This window comes from Varroa destructor, unplaced genomic scaffold, assembly GCF_002443255.2.
Source record: "Varroa destructor unplaced genomic scaffold, Vdes_3.0 BEIS01000007.1, whole genome shotgun sequence".
Taxonomy (NCBI): domain Eukaryota; kingdom Metazoa; phylum Arthropoda; class Arachnida; order Mesostigmata; family Varroidae; genus Varroa; species Varroa destructor.
The window spans coordinates 30689986-30705638 of NW_019211460.1; the positions used below are offsets into that span (position 1 = coordinate 30689986).

General features: G+C 38.8%; 1 protein-coding gene and 1 long non-coding RNA gene across 2 annotated transcripts; one reads left to right on the forward strand and one right to left on the reverse strand.

The window, feature by feature from the left end:
* Positions 1–5038: 5038 nt before the first annotated feature.
* On the forward strand, positions 5039–9145 carry Oat (Ornithine aminotransferase precursor). The gene is made up of 8 exons (XM_086975830.1): positions 5039–5363; positions 6103–6281; positions 6561–6631; positions 6758–6911; positions 7136–7532; positions 7686–7750; positions 8061–8327; positions 8598–9145. The coding sequence occupies exons 1-8, from the start codon at positions 5353–5355 to the stop codon at positions 8759–8761; spliced, it is 1308 nt and encodes a 435-aa protein (XP_086831956.1). The 5' UTR covers positions 5039–5352; the 3' UTR covers positions 8762–9145.
* Positions 5637–14810, reverse strand: LOC147754565 (uncharacterized). The gene is made up of 2 exons (XR_015317811.1): positions 13026–14810; positions 5637–7570 (listed from the first exon to the last, which is right to left on the reverse strand). It is a non-coding gene; the product is annotated as an uncharacterized LOC147754565 (long non-coding RNA).
* Positions 14811–15653: the final 843 nt, after the last annotated feature.

Below are 15653 nucleotides of genomic sequence, written 5' to 3' on the forward strand. Positions count from 1 at the left end.
ACCAGCGTCAGTGATTATACCAGTGCAGTAACCTGCGCTTAGCCTGTTGAAACCGGCGGCCTGATTCCGAAAATCGGTAACACTAATGGAGATCGAAGGAAAGGGCAGGTGATTCGGTGAAAGACTGCAATGAAGTTAATCTTTAAGTCATTCATGAGTGAAGCTATTGAAGGAGAGATACAGCTATGTATAGTGTCGCCATTTACGTCACACAGTTTCAATCAATTACTGCCTGTGGGCGAAAACATTTTAAGAAAATGAAGGATGTAATTCCAATGCAATTAAATTTAGCCATTTAATTATCGTTTTTTTAAGGAGTTGATTTGGAAAAGTTATCTTCGGAAAGGATCTATCTACTTTGCAAAGAATTACGTATTTGGTAAAGAGGCCAGTTTCAGCTGGTCATATGTTCATCACGTGTAAAAAATGCTTGTTCTGTATTTGATTATTTTAAAGGTGACTACGGTTATCTCGAAGCACACATCGTATAAAATTTAATTTACACTTTATTTTTTACTCGAATGTGTGTTAGCTCTTCTACTTCTGGAATTACACATTTGATGAACAAGAGAAAAATGCTTGTAGAATTCGCGTATTTCAATAGTCGTTTCAAACGTGTCTTATATATATATATGGGTGTCAATATAACAAGTAGATTTAATAGATTCTTTTTCAACAGAAGATTTAATTCTGCGCCGAGAGAAGCTCGGCCTTTATAGGAGCTTTCGTTACAGCTCATCAAGAAAACAAGTCTGTGATTTCCTATGATACCGAGAACAATGGCCTCTCATAGCAGTCTCCACTATCTTAGCTTCCACGATAAATGATTTGTCACATTACAAAACTGCATCTCGGTTAGGCGAATCTCGCATATTGCTTACAGTATGTCTTCGAATTTTTCTCTACAAGACAGCAAATCGAAAACAGAACTGTGGATCGAACTAAAATTCTTCCGGGAAACGTGTTTTACTTGCGTAGATTCTGTCTGGTAATACATATTGGATCACATTCAGATCGTATTTCATCGTTTATTAAGTTCTGCATACTTTCCAGCACAATGCGTGCCATCACTTTTTAGAGGATTTTCGTCAAGGTTTTACCCCTGGAGCAGATTCATTGGCCGACTAGGTCTCCTTTTTTTTATCGATTTCCGCTTAAAGCTTTCCATACCATGTTCTGCATTTGAGTTGTCATACCGCGACGAAAGGCGGTCTCTGTATCTATGAAGGAGCTGAGCTTTATGCGATTGTGGTGCTAAACCATTGCCCTTTCCATGATGGTGCAGTAACCATGAATGTTGCGTGCATATTTGTTCCTCGGTGTACCTGCTAGGTGACTATAGGGATTAGAAAATTTATAAGCCATGACCAATTAATTGATTAATTAAACGTTATTTATATTCCGTTTTCTCTGAGTTTAGAAGGCTTATCTAAAAAACTCATCTTAACCTCTCTCCCATAGCTCTGCCTACGCACAAAGCTAGTAGATCATATACGAAGCCTAGATACAGAAACAAGAATTTCAAAGGGAACGTTCGCATATGGTCTAACTTAGAGCGATCGTATTATGCCGAGCCCGCTACCAGCGAGAGGAAGACAATAAAGTTGTACTCTGTAGAATTGGCTGTATGAATTTCAAGCTGTTTTAAGGCCGGATTTAGAATGTCTTCATGGAGGTGTAAACCACTTTAGTTTATATAGTATCAGAGGATACGTTTTACCGCTGCACGGGCCAAAAAAGCATTAGGAACCCATACCAGATATGTGATAATCAAGCTAACTAATGAATCTTATAAATATTTCCTTCAAAAATGCCTTCATAGTTTCTAACCGAATGCAGATGTCTCAGCAATGTCTGGATACAAAGTTCTGAGTTCTATCTAAGTACAGATAACTACAGCGTTTTAAGAAAACAGATATGCTATTTTCCATAGGAGCTACGATAACGATCTCTTTCAACGTTCTCAGTTGTGAGGATATTGAATAATTTATTGAGTTAAGAAAAGATTTTTAATTCGGTACCATGTTGTACACTGTATGCAATATGACCTAGAATTCATCTCAATAAAAGAGCACATATGTACGAATTTTAGCTATTCGTCGGTATTGTATTTCGGTTATCCGTATCTTTAGTTTGCTAATATAGAACCGAAGGCCGCTAGTGTCTGCTAGCCTACATAGTTATTTCAATATTATATAATGCGATTGGCAAATTTGGCTTTTTAGGAAATCAAAACGTCTAGCGACATCCTATTTATGATTGCCCCGTAAAAATAAAGTGTTAACGAGCTATTTTGCGATTTGAACGCTTAGTAAATTGATAGTTTCAGATTTGCATTGCGAGTACATGAGATTCACGAAGCTAAAAAGCAAGGTCTGGTATTATAATTCTTAAATTACTAAGTCTGGTTCCGTAAAAAAAAAGTCCAAATGCTTATTATACTACGCCGAAATCATACGCAACATATCCAGCCCAACACAGCTATCGAGCGTTCAGTTGAAACATAAAAAGATAATGTATGTTTTTCCTAATGCCAGCTAACAACCACATAGTTTCTCTGTAGCTGACTGCGGCTAGATTATAATGTTGACACTCTCAAATTCGAATTTGATGAGCGGATAGGAACTGTACAAAGTTACTTATAGCGCAAAAAATGTAGACAGCACAACAAATACCGAAGTTATAACAGGGTACGAGATGCTGGCCCGTTCGTCAGTCTTCTCGATAGAGGGTAGCTGACGGAGCTACGAATACAGAATTCAACCTTCTGTTACCTAGGATTATTTAGCATAGCGGTGATCAGGTGGACAAACAGACGAGTACTGCATGCAAGACTCATGTAAGCTAATCTCACACGCATAATTTCTGTTCTCCGGTGGTAAGGTTGCAGAAAAAGGCATTAGAGATAATATGAAGTACTTCAACCAAATGGTTTGTAATAATAATCTGGGTCAATTTTGCATCACTCCTACTATTTCGGGTAGTTTTACTACAATCTCTTCCCTAATCTAAATGTTATATAGTTTATGCTTACAAAAATGTTACGAAAATGTTAAAACTTAAACGCCAATAGAGGCCACATAAGGGCTACTCGCAAATGCTGCTTTTGTTTGGCTTATCTGTCGAGTTCTATATCGTATTAGTTACTGTGATTCAGTAAGATAACGTGAATGTGCGTGGGCAGGTTACCCTTTCCCAGTTGCGGGGCGAGGGAGTTGGCCAGTGTTCTGCTTCGATCGTAAACATTTAGGCTTTGAACGATCTAGCGGTGTCTGTTAAAGTGTAACGATAACAGCTAAAATTAAAGGTTCGTAATTGCCTAAATAAACAATTTAAATTTTACTATGTAGTAATGAATAATTAGTTACGTCTAGTCGAACGTCTCTGTAGCATTTTAGGTTCTTGGAGTATTCGATGCTAGTTTTAACGACGCGGGTATAATTTTCGCCGTGGACAAGTCAAGTAGTGGGTAGTGTACTCAAATTTGAGCGGAAGCATCTACGAACAAAAACCGGCCATTTAGTTAGGAGAGTTAGTGTACGATGAGAAATTGTCATTATAAGGCGACGCCGACACGTCACTTGTATAAACGATTTGATATTCTTTGCTAGCAAAAAATATAGCTAAGACCTAAGTTCACAACACGAACTTTATCTAATAACACTTGAAGTGCAGTACTAAGTAAAAGTGGCCTCTCTATTCCCATATTCATGCCGAAAAAGAAAAAACAAATGAAGCTAGTTTCGGATTGCTTATTACAATGATAACTAAAATCTATGATGGTTGCGATACGAATGATGCTTAAGACATTTTAATTTTACTATTACCATTATTAATGTATATTACAACGTTTTGAAAAAAAAACACCAGTCAGTTTCAGGCCAAATAAGCACTAGCTGATATAGCACTTTCATTTATCCTGTGGCCAGACTTAAATTACTTAATATAATAATTCTACAGGTGAGAAGGTTGCTGTTTTCGGTACGTGACGAAAACTTCTTTCCGTGAGATAAAAACAGCTTCTTCCTCATGGTATCCAGCCTTACCCGTACAAGATAAGGGGAATCCACCAATACACGATTTGTGTGCACAACGAACCAGCCCGCCCACACCTCGGCAAATTTATTGCGGTCGTTAGATTATAGGTGTTACCGGAAAGCATTTTTCAGGTGGGTTTTAAGATCGTACGAAGTTTGGACATAAAACATTAACGAGAATATAACTTTTTGCAAGTAGTGTGACGCCTACAGACCGTGGTCGAATATCGGCAATTCCGATACCGATATTGTTGTTTAAACTGTATTGACGCTTCCACCCGTCAGACTGAAACTACCGAGTGTTTCTCTTGCAAAATTTAACCTATTAGATTTTTGGGAATATAGAAGCTAAGTCGCTAGAGTACCAAAACGGATGTTGGACAAAACAAATACATCTGTTTCTATCGCTCAGTAAACAGATAAATGCCTTTGCCCTACTAGAGTTAACAGTCGTCATGTCGAAGAGTGCAGTGTACTGTAATTTTTTTTAAAAGGTAGATATTTCTAAGTCAAGCTAATTATCTATTTCCTTAGTCTGCAGACGGCACAGTAAGGTAACGGTTACGTCGATATTAACTTTAAGAGAATTTCTTATACGTCGCAGCAGAAAGGGATTCAATAGCCCCGTAATTTAGTTTCAATGCAATAGAACGTCTTTTGAAAGCTGTGGGCAGACCCTGGCAGTTCAGCAAAATTTTACTGCTGGTTGTATATACTATCCTTATCTAAATGCACTATAGCTTAGTATGAGACGCGAAACGTATGTTCAGCGGAATAATTATTAATTATGCTCGAAACGATAGTATTTTTTTTTTTTTTTTTCGAAGCTCGGTGTGTACGTGTGCAGTCAGTCAGTCATGCGTGAAAGGTTGTTTGCGACAAATTGTAGGCCGCTATGAATCAACTGCAATGCCGACGGGCTTTCTAGCTTCTTGCTCTCGGGTTGGGCAGTAAAACATGTTTAGACATGAAAGAATCCCAGACCCTAGCAGGTTATTTCACAAGCGACACTTAACAGAGGAACAGTGCGCGCAAGACTTTCGACGTATTGTAATTGCCAATGAATCCGGAAGCCAATAAAATATTTCTAGATTAGATGTTTTTTTCGCATGGCTTTGGTAAAAACTGAATGGCAATTTAATTGAAGAGTAATACTGAAATGATGGCGTTTGGGCTCGTTGGGGCTCGACACCGTTCGTCTCCTGCGGTACACGTGTGGTTGGAAAAGCTTGACCTCAAAGCTGCTTTGCATGTTGATGAACGTTCTGTATGAGGGGTAAACATTTCCTCGCGTGCACTATTGAACAAACATTAAATGAAAAAGCGGTGAGCAATGAGTGTCTGATAATTAACCGCATGGTACATACGAACTATATAACACCGTATTTTTGCCGTGCGTATGTTGAGATAGCTAAGAGACACTTTTATGATAAATTTCATGCTGAACTCCACGCAGTGTTCTCGAAAAGTACCTGTTGCTAGCATGTCAGAAAGAGACAAATAGAAACTAGTAATAGACGTTATATAAGCGTTGATGACAATTTTTGTTAAATATCAATGAACTGGAGATTATATTGGGGTTCTAAGGATGAAAACGTATAGGCAAATCATACATGTTTTTATTGAGACAATTGATACGTAACGATGTTCAACCCCGTTACTACGTCACCGTTGTGACTAACCGGGCGCTTTATTGCATTTAGCTGTAACGGTCTTAATAAAATAAAGCAACTGTACAATCATCTAAGTGACTCTTAACGTTCCATAATCTGGAAAGGCAGAATATCTGACGAGACCTTATTACACAGCATTATAGGTCGTTATTCGATTTAATATATAGTTATACAGTTTAAAGATTTTCATAGTGTTTGATTTCCTATGCTTCCATAATCTGCGTAAATAGGTTTCTTTGCCAAAGCTACTTATAAATTATGGTGACATATTCTGGTCATGGCCCAATCATGTTGTTCTTATGGAGGTAGTATATTGGTTTCGGAAATGTAGTGAAAAGCCATGACTAGGCGTCAGTCCTTTGTCATCCTAGAAGCTTTTTCCTTAATTTCAGAATGAAAGTGTTACAGAACGTTGCCAAACAATTGCGCCAAACCGCTGGCGTATCTTCTTCAATTAAGAGGGACTCTCGGCATGGATCAAAACTCACCTCGGCGCAAGTGTTTGCCCGAGAGGATAAATATGGCGCACATAATTATCACCCGATTCCTGTGGCCATCGATCGTGCAAAGGGTATGCCAATAGTTCAAATGATATTTATTACCACGTTTGTTATTAAAAATGCCCTGTATATTTTACTGTAGACCTTTCAATTGTGCGAGTTTCTCTTTCGCCCCCGCTAATAGAATATCGTTTGCTATATCAGTCCGATGCTACACACGTGTATAGTTACTTGCACCCTTTCCCGACACGGAACAAATTGTTTTTCTTTTTAAGTAAAACATTGATTTATACAATTGTAGCTATAATGAACACTTAGCGACGAAAATACGCCATTATTTTTTGTTGCAGGTATCCACGTTTGGGATGTGGAGGGCAAGCGCTACTTCGACTTCTTGTCAGCCTATTCTGCCGTAAATCAGGTAGGTACTATTGTTGTCTGTTATAGGGTACCCAAAAAAATGTGCCTGGGAAGTGGTGCCAGGCATTCGTCTTACTGTGATTCTGCTTTTTGGATCTTATCAATAATGCCATGTGCGTTTTAACAGGGCCATTGTCATCCGAAAATTGTCAGGACACTCCAGCAGCAGGCCGAGAAGCTGACATTAACGTCGCGTGCGTTCTACAACTCTGTCCTCGGGGAATTCGAAGAGTATGTTACAAAACTGTTTGGCTTTGACAAGCTTCTACCAATGAACACAGGTGAATCCGACTTCTGAAGTGGTCTTCGAACGGATTTTGGTGAACCGCCTAAACGTGTTTTGAGCAAAGACACATTACAGAAACAATGTGCTATATTATTGGTCTGAATTATTTTCGCCGTTACTGTGTACGGCGTATTCAATGCTGCGACGGTATTCTTCATAAACAGATTTTTAATTCATCCAACTTTGTATATCATGTGTGCAATTGCTTTGTACTTACAGGAGTTGAGGCAGATGAGACCGCTTGCAAATTGGCACGTCGCTGGGGATATGACGTGAAGGGAATCCCCGAGAACAAAGCAAAAATTGTGTTCTGCAATGAGAACTTCTGGGGTCGAACGTTGGCGGCCATTTCCGCCTCGACGGACCCTTCTTCGTACAAAGGCTTTGGCCCATTTATGCCGGGTTTTGAACTTATCCCTTATAATGATCTAAAGGCTCTCGAGACAAAACTTCAAGATCCACATGTATGTGGTTTTATGGTTGAGCCAATTCAGGGCGAGGCAGGTGTTGTGGTACCTGATGAAGGTTTTCTCCGGGGTGTGCGGGAACTGTGCACGAAATACAATGTACTTTGGATCGCCGACGAAATCCAGACAGGACTTGGACGATGCGGAAAGTAGGTATTATTTATAAATAAAAATTAATTTCTTAAGTCTGAAAGTAGATTAAATTAAGTTTATTTAAGAGCATTGTCACACATTTGATTTAGAACGATTTCAGAAGATTCTTATCAAATTGAAGTCGAGACTAATCAAGAAGTATATTTCAGACTACTTTGCGTTGATCATGAATCTGTTAAGCCTGATATACTTACACTAGGAAAGGCTCTTTCAGGTAAGTGTAATAGAGTTGGATTATTTAATGATTCATTCCACGATTTCGGAGGCGCTTAAGCCTTTAGGCGGAAAATTTTAAGCAGTAAATTGCGAAATATCGCCTTCTTACTTTTTAACGAGTTTGAAAAATATTGTTCCATACACAGTTCTACCACTGAAGGTCGAATAGGTGAACTAAATCTTCAGTGTGAATGACAAAATCTTTCAGGTTTCCTACCAATAGTCAGCGGTTGCAGGAGTACACGATCCTGTTTAGATTCGTAGAAGAACTGCAGAGTACAAAAGCAAACTGTTGCTATTCGTTTCAGGTGGTGTTTACCCCGTATCAGCAGCACTTTGCAACGACGACATTATGATGGTGATTAAGCCGGGGCAACACGGTTCAACGTACGGTGGCAACCCTCTTGCTGCAAAGGTGGGTATCGCCGCTCTTGAAGTTCTGCTTGAAGAGAACCTCATTGAAAACTCGGAAAAAATGGGAAACATTTTTCGAAAGGAGATGCAGAAACTACTGCCAGGTGTCGTTAAAGCGGTACGAGGCAAGGGGCTCTTCAATGCCATTGTCATTGACTCTCGTGAGTATGGTCTAATCATGGTTTTGCAAATCTTCTTTATAATTGTACGAAATGGCTACCAAATATGCGGCTTCTTCGAACGCGTGCAGTTAAGATTAGCTTTCTTTTTTCGTTACTGCTTTTTTTTCTAAGAAAGATATCTCGGCGTGACTTTATGGAATAAGATACTGTAACTTTTAGATTTAGATAACCGTTGATTTAGAACCTCTCTTTTTACCTTTCACCACATATTTTTGGTAGTGATAACACGGCCTTTTCTTACGTTTGCAGAATATGACGCTTGGGATCTATGCCTTCGCTTTAAAGAAAACGGTCTTCTGGCTAAACCTACCCATGGGGACAAAATTCGTCTTGCGCCACCATTAACCATTAGCGAAGCGGAGCTCCTAGAATGCATTGACATTATTGCCCGAACCATATCAACACTTAAATAGTTTGATACCTGCTGGCTGTTGATCAAGCGATCATTCCAGTTGTGTCGCACAACTATTCTACTTTGTATAGCTTATAAACAGTTTCACAGTGTGTATTTGTGGGAAAGACATGTTGAGCATCAAATGCGAACTAGTTTAATCCTATTAAGTATATAACAACAAGAGCCAATGGTTATATCTAGAAGTTCTCAGATGGTATATGCGAATGTGTGCATTCTGTTAACGTAAAAAACCTTTTCATAGATAATTTAATAATAACGTAGATACCTTTTGATAAGAACAGCTTACCCAAGTATTTGTTGATTTATTGGAACACAGCCCGAGGGCATGTAAGGCAGGGAGGATTTTAATGTAACTAAATAAAGACGTTAATTTTGATTATAATAGTGCATTCTGTTATGAACAATGTGTAACCATAGGTCAACTGATCGGTAGATGTGGGTTTATTTGCTTAGTTTAGTTATTAACTTGAATTATTCAGTGGAGGATGCCCGAAACGTAGACGCTTGCATTCATATTCCACTAAAAACAAAATTTAGATTCGAATTATAATAAACTTAGTTTTGCTAGCGTCCACAGAATGCTTTTTCTGCTATTATTTATTTATATTTAGTCTGAATTACGAACTATTCGAGAAAGTATTGAAAAACTAACGCTAAAGGTTCGTTTCAGTTCGTATTCGGTGAGCTCTTTTCGAAATTCTGATGATTAATGAAGCAATTCATTTGACACTAAATGTAAAATAATGATTTTCGTTTTTCGATATACGTTTCGAAATACGAAAGTCGTCAACGACAGATACGAGTCTGGTCTTTCAAACTAACAAATTTCGTATAATTGCATAAATGTTGTCACCAAAGTATACTCGTACATTCAAGCGTCCTTTTTGGCAATTCGATCAAAAAGCACGAAATTCGATATAACGCTATTGATCGCGACTATTTATCTTTTACAATTTGGAGCTAGACCGTCTACTGAGACAAAATGCATTGCTTGGAAAGGGAACTGTACTCCACAAATAACGTAATAATCATTAATAAAGTAAAAAAAAAAAAAAAAAAAGATGCTACGATTAAGCACATCTTTCCTAATGATTAAAACAGATTTCAAAATGCGTGATGCTGAAGACTCAAGTACATTTTTTAATGTCTGGAAAAAGTCCACTTGGGTCCAGTTGGTAAAGCTTTATATTTTTTAAATTTAGCGCGCTGAATATTCATTACTTCCAAGATAGGTTTCTGTCTGAAAAATCTTCTTGCAGCATCTCAATACAATACCGTTCAATAAATCTAAAAAGGAAGCTTCTACATAGTCACAACTAGGACTAGCAGCATTGGCCTTGTATTAAAAATTTCCTAGAAACAACGAAGGAAGATCCCAAAATGAGTTTGATTTTGTTTTACAATAATGCTGTTTTATGACGAAAGGTCAAGACGCGTATGAAGATTATATTTGAAGTAACTAAGCCTGCTGCTGGTAGTACCAATATATAAGATCTTGAGAAGTTTAGCATACCACCCTACGAGGACGTAATTCGTATTGTTTTGATGTATTGGCTATACCCCCTTCTATCTATTGCTCAGTAATTACATTCGGCAGGAAGTAAGACACGTGCTGCTCTGACGCAGTAATTCTATGGGCCTATGCAATAAGGCAAAAATCCTGATTCGTTTTAGAGTGTCACAAGATGCGTGCGAAGTACGTCTACCCTCGTCTATAGTATCCTCTTATTTACTCACCAACGCTGTCGGTTTCTGGTAACAACGACTCCTTTTATCTGTATTGGCATTTATTTATTAGCATGTACGCCTACTTTAAGGATCCGGAAAAGGAGCCTGTGCTAGTTACTTGAGTTGGAAATGCCGTTGTAGAGTACAACGTCGTATTCTTTAACGAGTTTAATATATGCGCTCTTGTTACACGTATTGATAAACTTTCTTACTGAGGAAATAGAGCCAAATGAAATCTGCTGCAAAGACCCAACGGGCTTAAAGTATATAGCTTCTTTCAATTTTAATGGTACTGTTTTTAATGCTAGGTTAGGTAGATTTTGTTTTGGATTTCATGTAACGTATCTCCTGTTAATAAAACGTTGTTAACGGAAATGCCAACCAATTTGAATTTGGATAGGAGCTTGTCTCGTCATTGATGATGGAGGAAGAGACATTTAGTTTCGGATATTGAGTTTACGACATTTAGATAGCAAAAGAAAAAATCATGCAACTGTGAAGAACTTGGAACGCTACGTGCCCGACTACATGGGGTTTGGCTTTGTAAGTAAAGCACTTCTGTTTTACACTTGTTTACTTATACACTTGTTTAATCGGCGCTAAAATTGCTTACCTTCAGTATCTTTTCTTTACTCATCGCTTGTATGTATCTGGGTAAGTACCTATTTCGAAAGTACCGGACAGAAGAACAGTCTTATTAATCAAGAATGCCGCGTGGTCAGCGATAGTACTAGAGATAGCCCTGGCAGTTCGAACGACTAAATGGTCATAGTTCGCGCGTTCCTATTGGCTACTTTCGTATTTAATAGACATATGTTAGATTCAATTAAGATTTGTAAACTTGTTGCATCTAACCAATCGCTAGGGGTCCCTTAAATGTTTATTTAGAATAGCCAACACCTTTGCTACATAGTATTTCAACGGCTGATATGGAGACAAAATTTCTGTGTATGTGCGTTATGGCCAGTTTTCTTAGTCGCCCTTAACCCTGGAAATATGCCGCTAAAAGGTGACTCTGATATTTTGTCAAATATTGTCATGCTAGGTAATCTAAGTAAATTGAAGGAAATCGGTTCAGCGGAAGTCGAGGAGCTTTAACCTACTCTTACCAGAGGGACAACAGTGCGATGGGTTACCTTGAAATTTTTTAGATTGTGGGTACGGTGCTTCCATCAGAGAGAAACACCATTGCCCTTTATAGCTGGGATTTGACAAGAGACAAGCGAATTAGAAGAAAGAAAAGCATACCGGGATTAGTTATCTGACCGATGCTAACTGCCCTTGTGCAGAGAAAACAATGAGTACTTTAAGAACCCAAGCTTTGTGATTCTTGAGCTGAAAAATTGATTTTATTCCCTGTCCACCTCTGGTTACCGATTTTGATAGAATTGGTATTACACCCTGAACATGCTCTTAGCCGGCCGGATTGGTCTTTTGTTACAAATAATCCATTCCAGCAACGTCGGAGACTGAGGGTGGCCGCAGTTCTAACATTGTTGGGCATGGCTTGGCTCCGACTAGGCTTAGTTTTTGTATTCGGTATACTTCCCCGTACGTTAAAGTGTAGTGTATTTTTAGAATTTGTAATGAGAACGAATCGAGAAGAAAATGACAAGGCAGTTTCGAGGGATCACACGCACAGGTTGTATGGGGGTCGCTGTGAAACTGTTCAGAGTAAAAAGTCCACTTAATGCATTCCCGGATCAAACACTGTCATTGACTGAATTTTGATTATCGACAGATTTGTTCTGAAATGGAATCACTTACCATGTTAAGATTATTTTCGGACCGCCGAGAACTGTCGCTTCGCATCAGACAAATGAATCGAAGGAACGAAAAGCGTCCAATCAAAATATACAGGAAAATAAAAATCACACAATTTGGCCTATAAAGTAGTTTAGAGCCCACTAACTTATTATCGTGATAAAGAACGCGAAACAGATTAGATTTATTATTAAAATTACTAATAATAAAGAAAATTCAGGTTTGAAGCGCGCTTTCATCTTGCATTACACTCTGTGGATTGAAAAATGTTCTACCTCATTTTATATATATATATATATATGAGAGAGAGAGAGAGAGAGAGTAATAACATAATTACGAAAGTACAACCTAGTCTTGGAAAAATTGCGAGGTGACCAGTTATTAGGCTAGGCACCGTAACTTTCCCTTTTTGCGAGGGCTGACCCTTAATGAGTGATTAACTTGTACTTAATCTGCTGACAAGTACAGGAACACTAGAGAAAAAATTGAGATTGATCAATTCTCATGGCAAATACTAAATAAAATTTAATTAAATTAAGGTAATTAAATAGATAAGCAAGAATGCCTTACGTTTCTCATTTTGTTTTCTTATGAAATTAAACGCTAGTTCAGCACTTTTCGGCAGTATCAACATCGCTTAATATGAACCTCCTTAAATGGGTTTGACGCAACTGATAGATATTCACTGAAACTGGTCAGTGTTACTAGTGACAAACTGCTGTGCGCAATCGTAGCTTACCAAAATGGCTCAGTTTCTTGTGAATTTTTACCTTGTTACATTGTTGATAATCGCCGACGCTGTTTATGAATCAGACGCACGTCTCCTAAATCGATGTTTGCCTAGTTAGCGGGAAGTTCATTCTTTTCCATGCACTACAATGAGCAAAAGTCCAACAAAATCTACCGACAAACTAATCTCAAAAATTTTCGAGCGGACGCGTAAATGCATGATTGTAAATTACGATCGTTGTTATAATTAGCTCTTAGAGCGAATACTCTCTCGTATTCTCGGAACGTACTTTCCGAGAGCAGACCGAAAACAGGGCAAACATTATTCAGGTTGAAATTTAATTAAATCGTTGCCTACAGTATGGCATTTTTGGTAGATGCGCACGTTTGGTCCTGCCACGTCAATGTAATGAAAGAAACATTTTGGCCTTTTGATTTGGAACATTTTGGTTCATCCAGCAAAGCCATCGAGTACTCTAGCTTAACGTTGGGCAAGTGTAATGTTCGAGAGGATTCGACTCGCCCGTTGAGCATGGATTTACGCCGATAGCTCCTGTCGCTAAATTTCATACTTACCATTTTTCCATATAGCGTATGCACCCGCAATAAATTTCCTTTGCATTTAGTACAACAATAGGATCGACGTTACTTCGTTTCAGCCTGCTGGGCTTTCCAGGCAAAGTATATTCAGGCCACGTCTTGTCTAGGTAATTTGGCTTCGGCGTTCGCTCAACTATCCTTCAGGGAGGCCACCGTCCATTTTGTCTTAATTGGGGAATTAATTTTAAAATGCCGCAACGTCGCTACTGAACTCAGAACCTGGTGCGGCCGATTTCACAATGGCAAAAATTAGAGACAGCTTTCTGTCTTTTTGGCAGCAGATCATCAGGTTAAAAACAGAAAATTTCTTAAAATATCAGTTTCAGCTAAATCATTTCAAATCGGTAGCCTTACAGTCACATGCGTTTACCATCAAGCTTGAAAAAAATAATGTAAATCGAAGTGCATCGTAATGGAACGACGCTGTAATAATTAAAGAATCGTAACTTCTGCTAGCTCTCATTAAATGGCTATATAAGCATATGCGCGATGCATTTCCTGCGGGCCATAACCCGGAACACCTGTTCAATTTTCGTAAAATGCCCAGTTGTTGCTTAAAAAGTGTTAAACATTTAGTAAATGCAGAAAGAAGACATTTAATGTGAGGCGAAAGCGGGGCTGAGATCGTACATTCGTGGCAGGTATTATCGAGCTGCTTCATGGTCACAGACAAAACTCGAAAGGCCGTGCATATAAGAACTTTGCTGAAGAAAAGGACGCTTTCTTTTAAAGACCCTTGACATCACTGCCTTGCACGTGTAACTTCCATGCTTAGACAGCTGACAGATGCCTGCCTGCCTGCTTGCCTTTGTCGGTGCCTTCGGTCGGCCTTGGTGACGTCAGAAAACGTCGGCGGTAAATCAATATCGCTTTGAGAATATCTTTCTATATAATGATGCTTAGAAGACATCATTTTTTTCGGCTGTGCCAACAAACCGGAACATTTTGTTAAAGGGCAGGTAAACTTTTACACGAGTTCCTTCACGTCGGCTGAGGTCGCGCCGACCATTTCGATTAGATCTATAATACTATCCGTGATGTGAATACGTTCCAGCAATCCCAGCGGCCCTATTCATACATGACTATGATCAATATAACATATATTGAGTTTTTTGGCGTACCAGTTGCTAAAATTGGACGTTTTTGTACCCTAGTCGGCTTTAAACTAGCTCATTCGACTGAATAACGAACATCTAGCTTGGTTGGCCACCCCATTTTTTTATGCTGGGTTTTACCACGGTACAGGCTAAAGCGCGCATCGCCCGTGTAGAATCAAACAAGATAGCATTTTTGCCTTAACAAGGAAATGAAAAGACCACATATATTGGATTCTAGTTAATTCATTCAGTGTTTCGCCAACCTGATATTTAAAGGCTCATAAATGTTGCCAGAATGATAACTATGTTTGAGTTGCACAGGCATCATAATACAATAGAATCTCTGGTTAGCCGTTAGTACGTTTTGGTGTTAGGCTTTTCACTTGAGGTTCGAAACGTTTATGCCTATTGTTTCCTTCAATACGCATCCTCATTGTTTTTTAAGCCTAGTTTACGGGTTAATGAAGTACGTTTCGTGTAGTGTTCACGTAATGACATTTGGCTTAGCGTAGAGATGTGTATCTGGTTTAAGTTCTTAGAAGATGTCTGGTTTTTAATAAAAATACTGGAAGACTTACCAGAGATATGTTTACGTGTATTATAGCTAAAAATTTCGTTGAGTTATGTAGGTTTTACAGGCCCGATATAGGAAAAAAGCATAGCTATTTTTTTCGGTATTGCCATCGAAGTACGCATCGATCGCAAGTGGCATTTGCTGAGGGGCGCAGTTTAAGCGTAATCGTCTACCAACGAAGGCCTACATCAAAGCCACTGTTCCTTTTGGGAACGGCTGCCTTTTTAGGTCAGTAATAGTTTCGAAGGGGTCCTTCGACAAAACAGGGTTTATCAATGATTCGCTGAGGGTCGGGAGACAGTCGAGATTTGAAGTAGCTCAGGTGGAAGACACATTCGAGTCGCAATATCGCAAATAATCTAGCACGACCGTCCGTTACTCTATGTATATACATATAC

Bases quoted from the DNA above. Each gene is read 5' to 3' on its own strand.
- Oat (XM_086975830.1), top strand. The intron at 7,533-7,685 runs GTAGGTATTATT...AGTATATTTCAG, and splicing joins GGACTTGGACGATGCGGAAA to ACTACTTTGCGTTGATCATG. The intron at 7,751-8,060 runs GTAAGTGTAATA...TATTCGTTTCAG, and splicing joins ACTAGGAAAGGCTCTTTCAG to GTGGTGTTTACCCCGTATCA.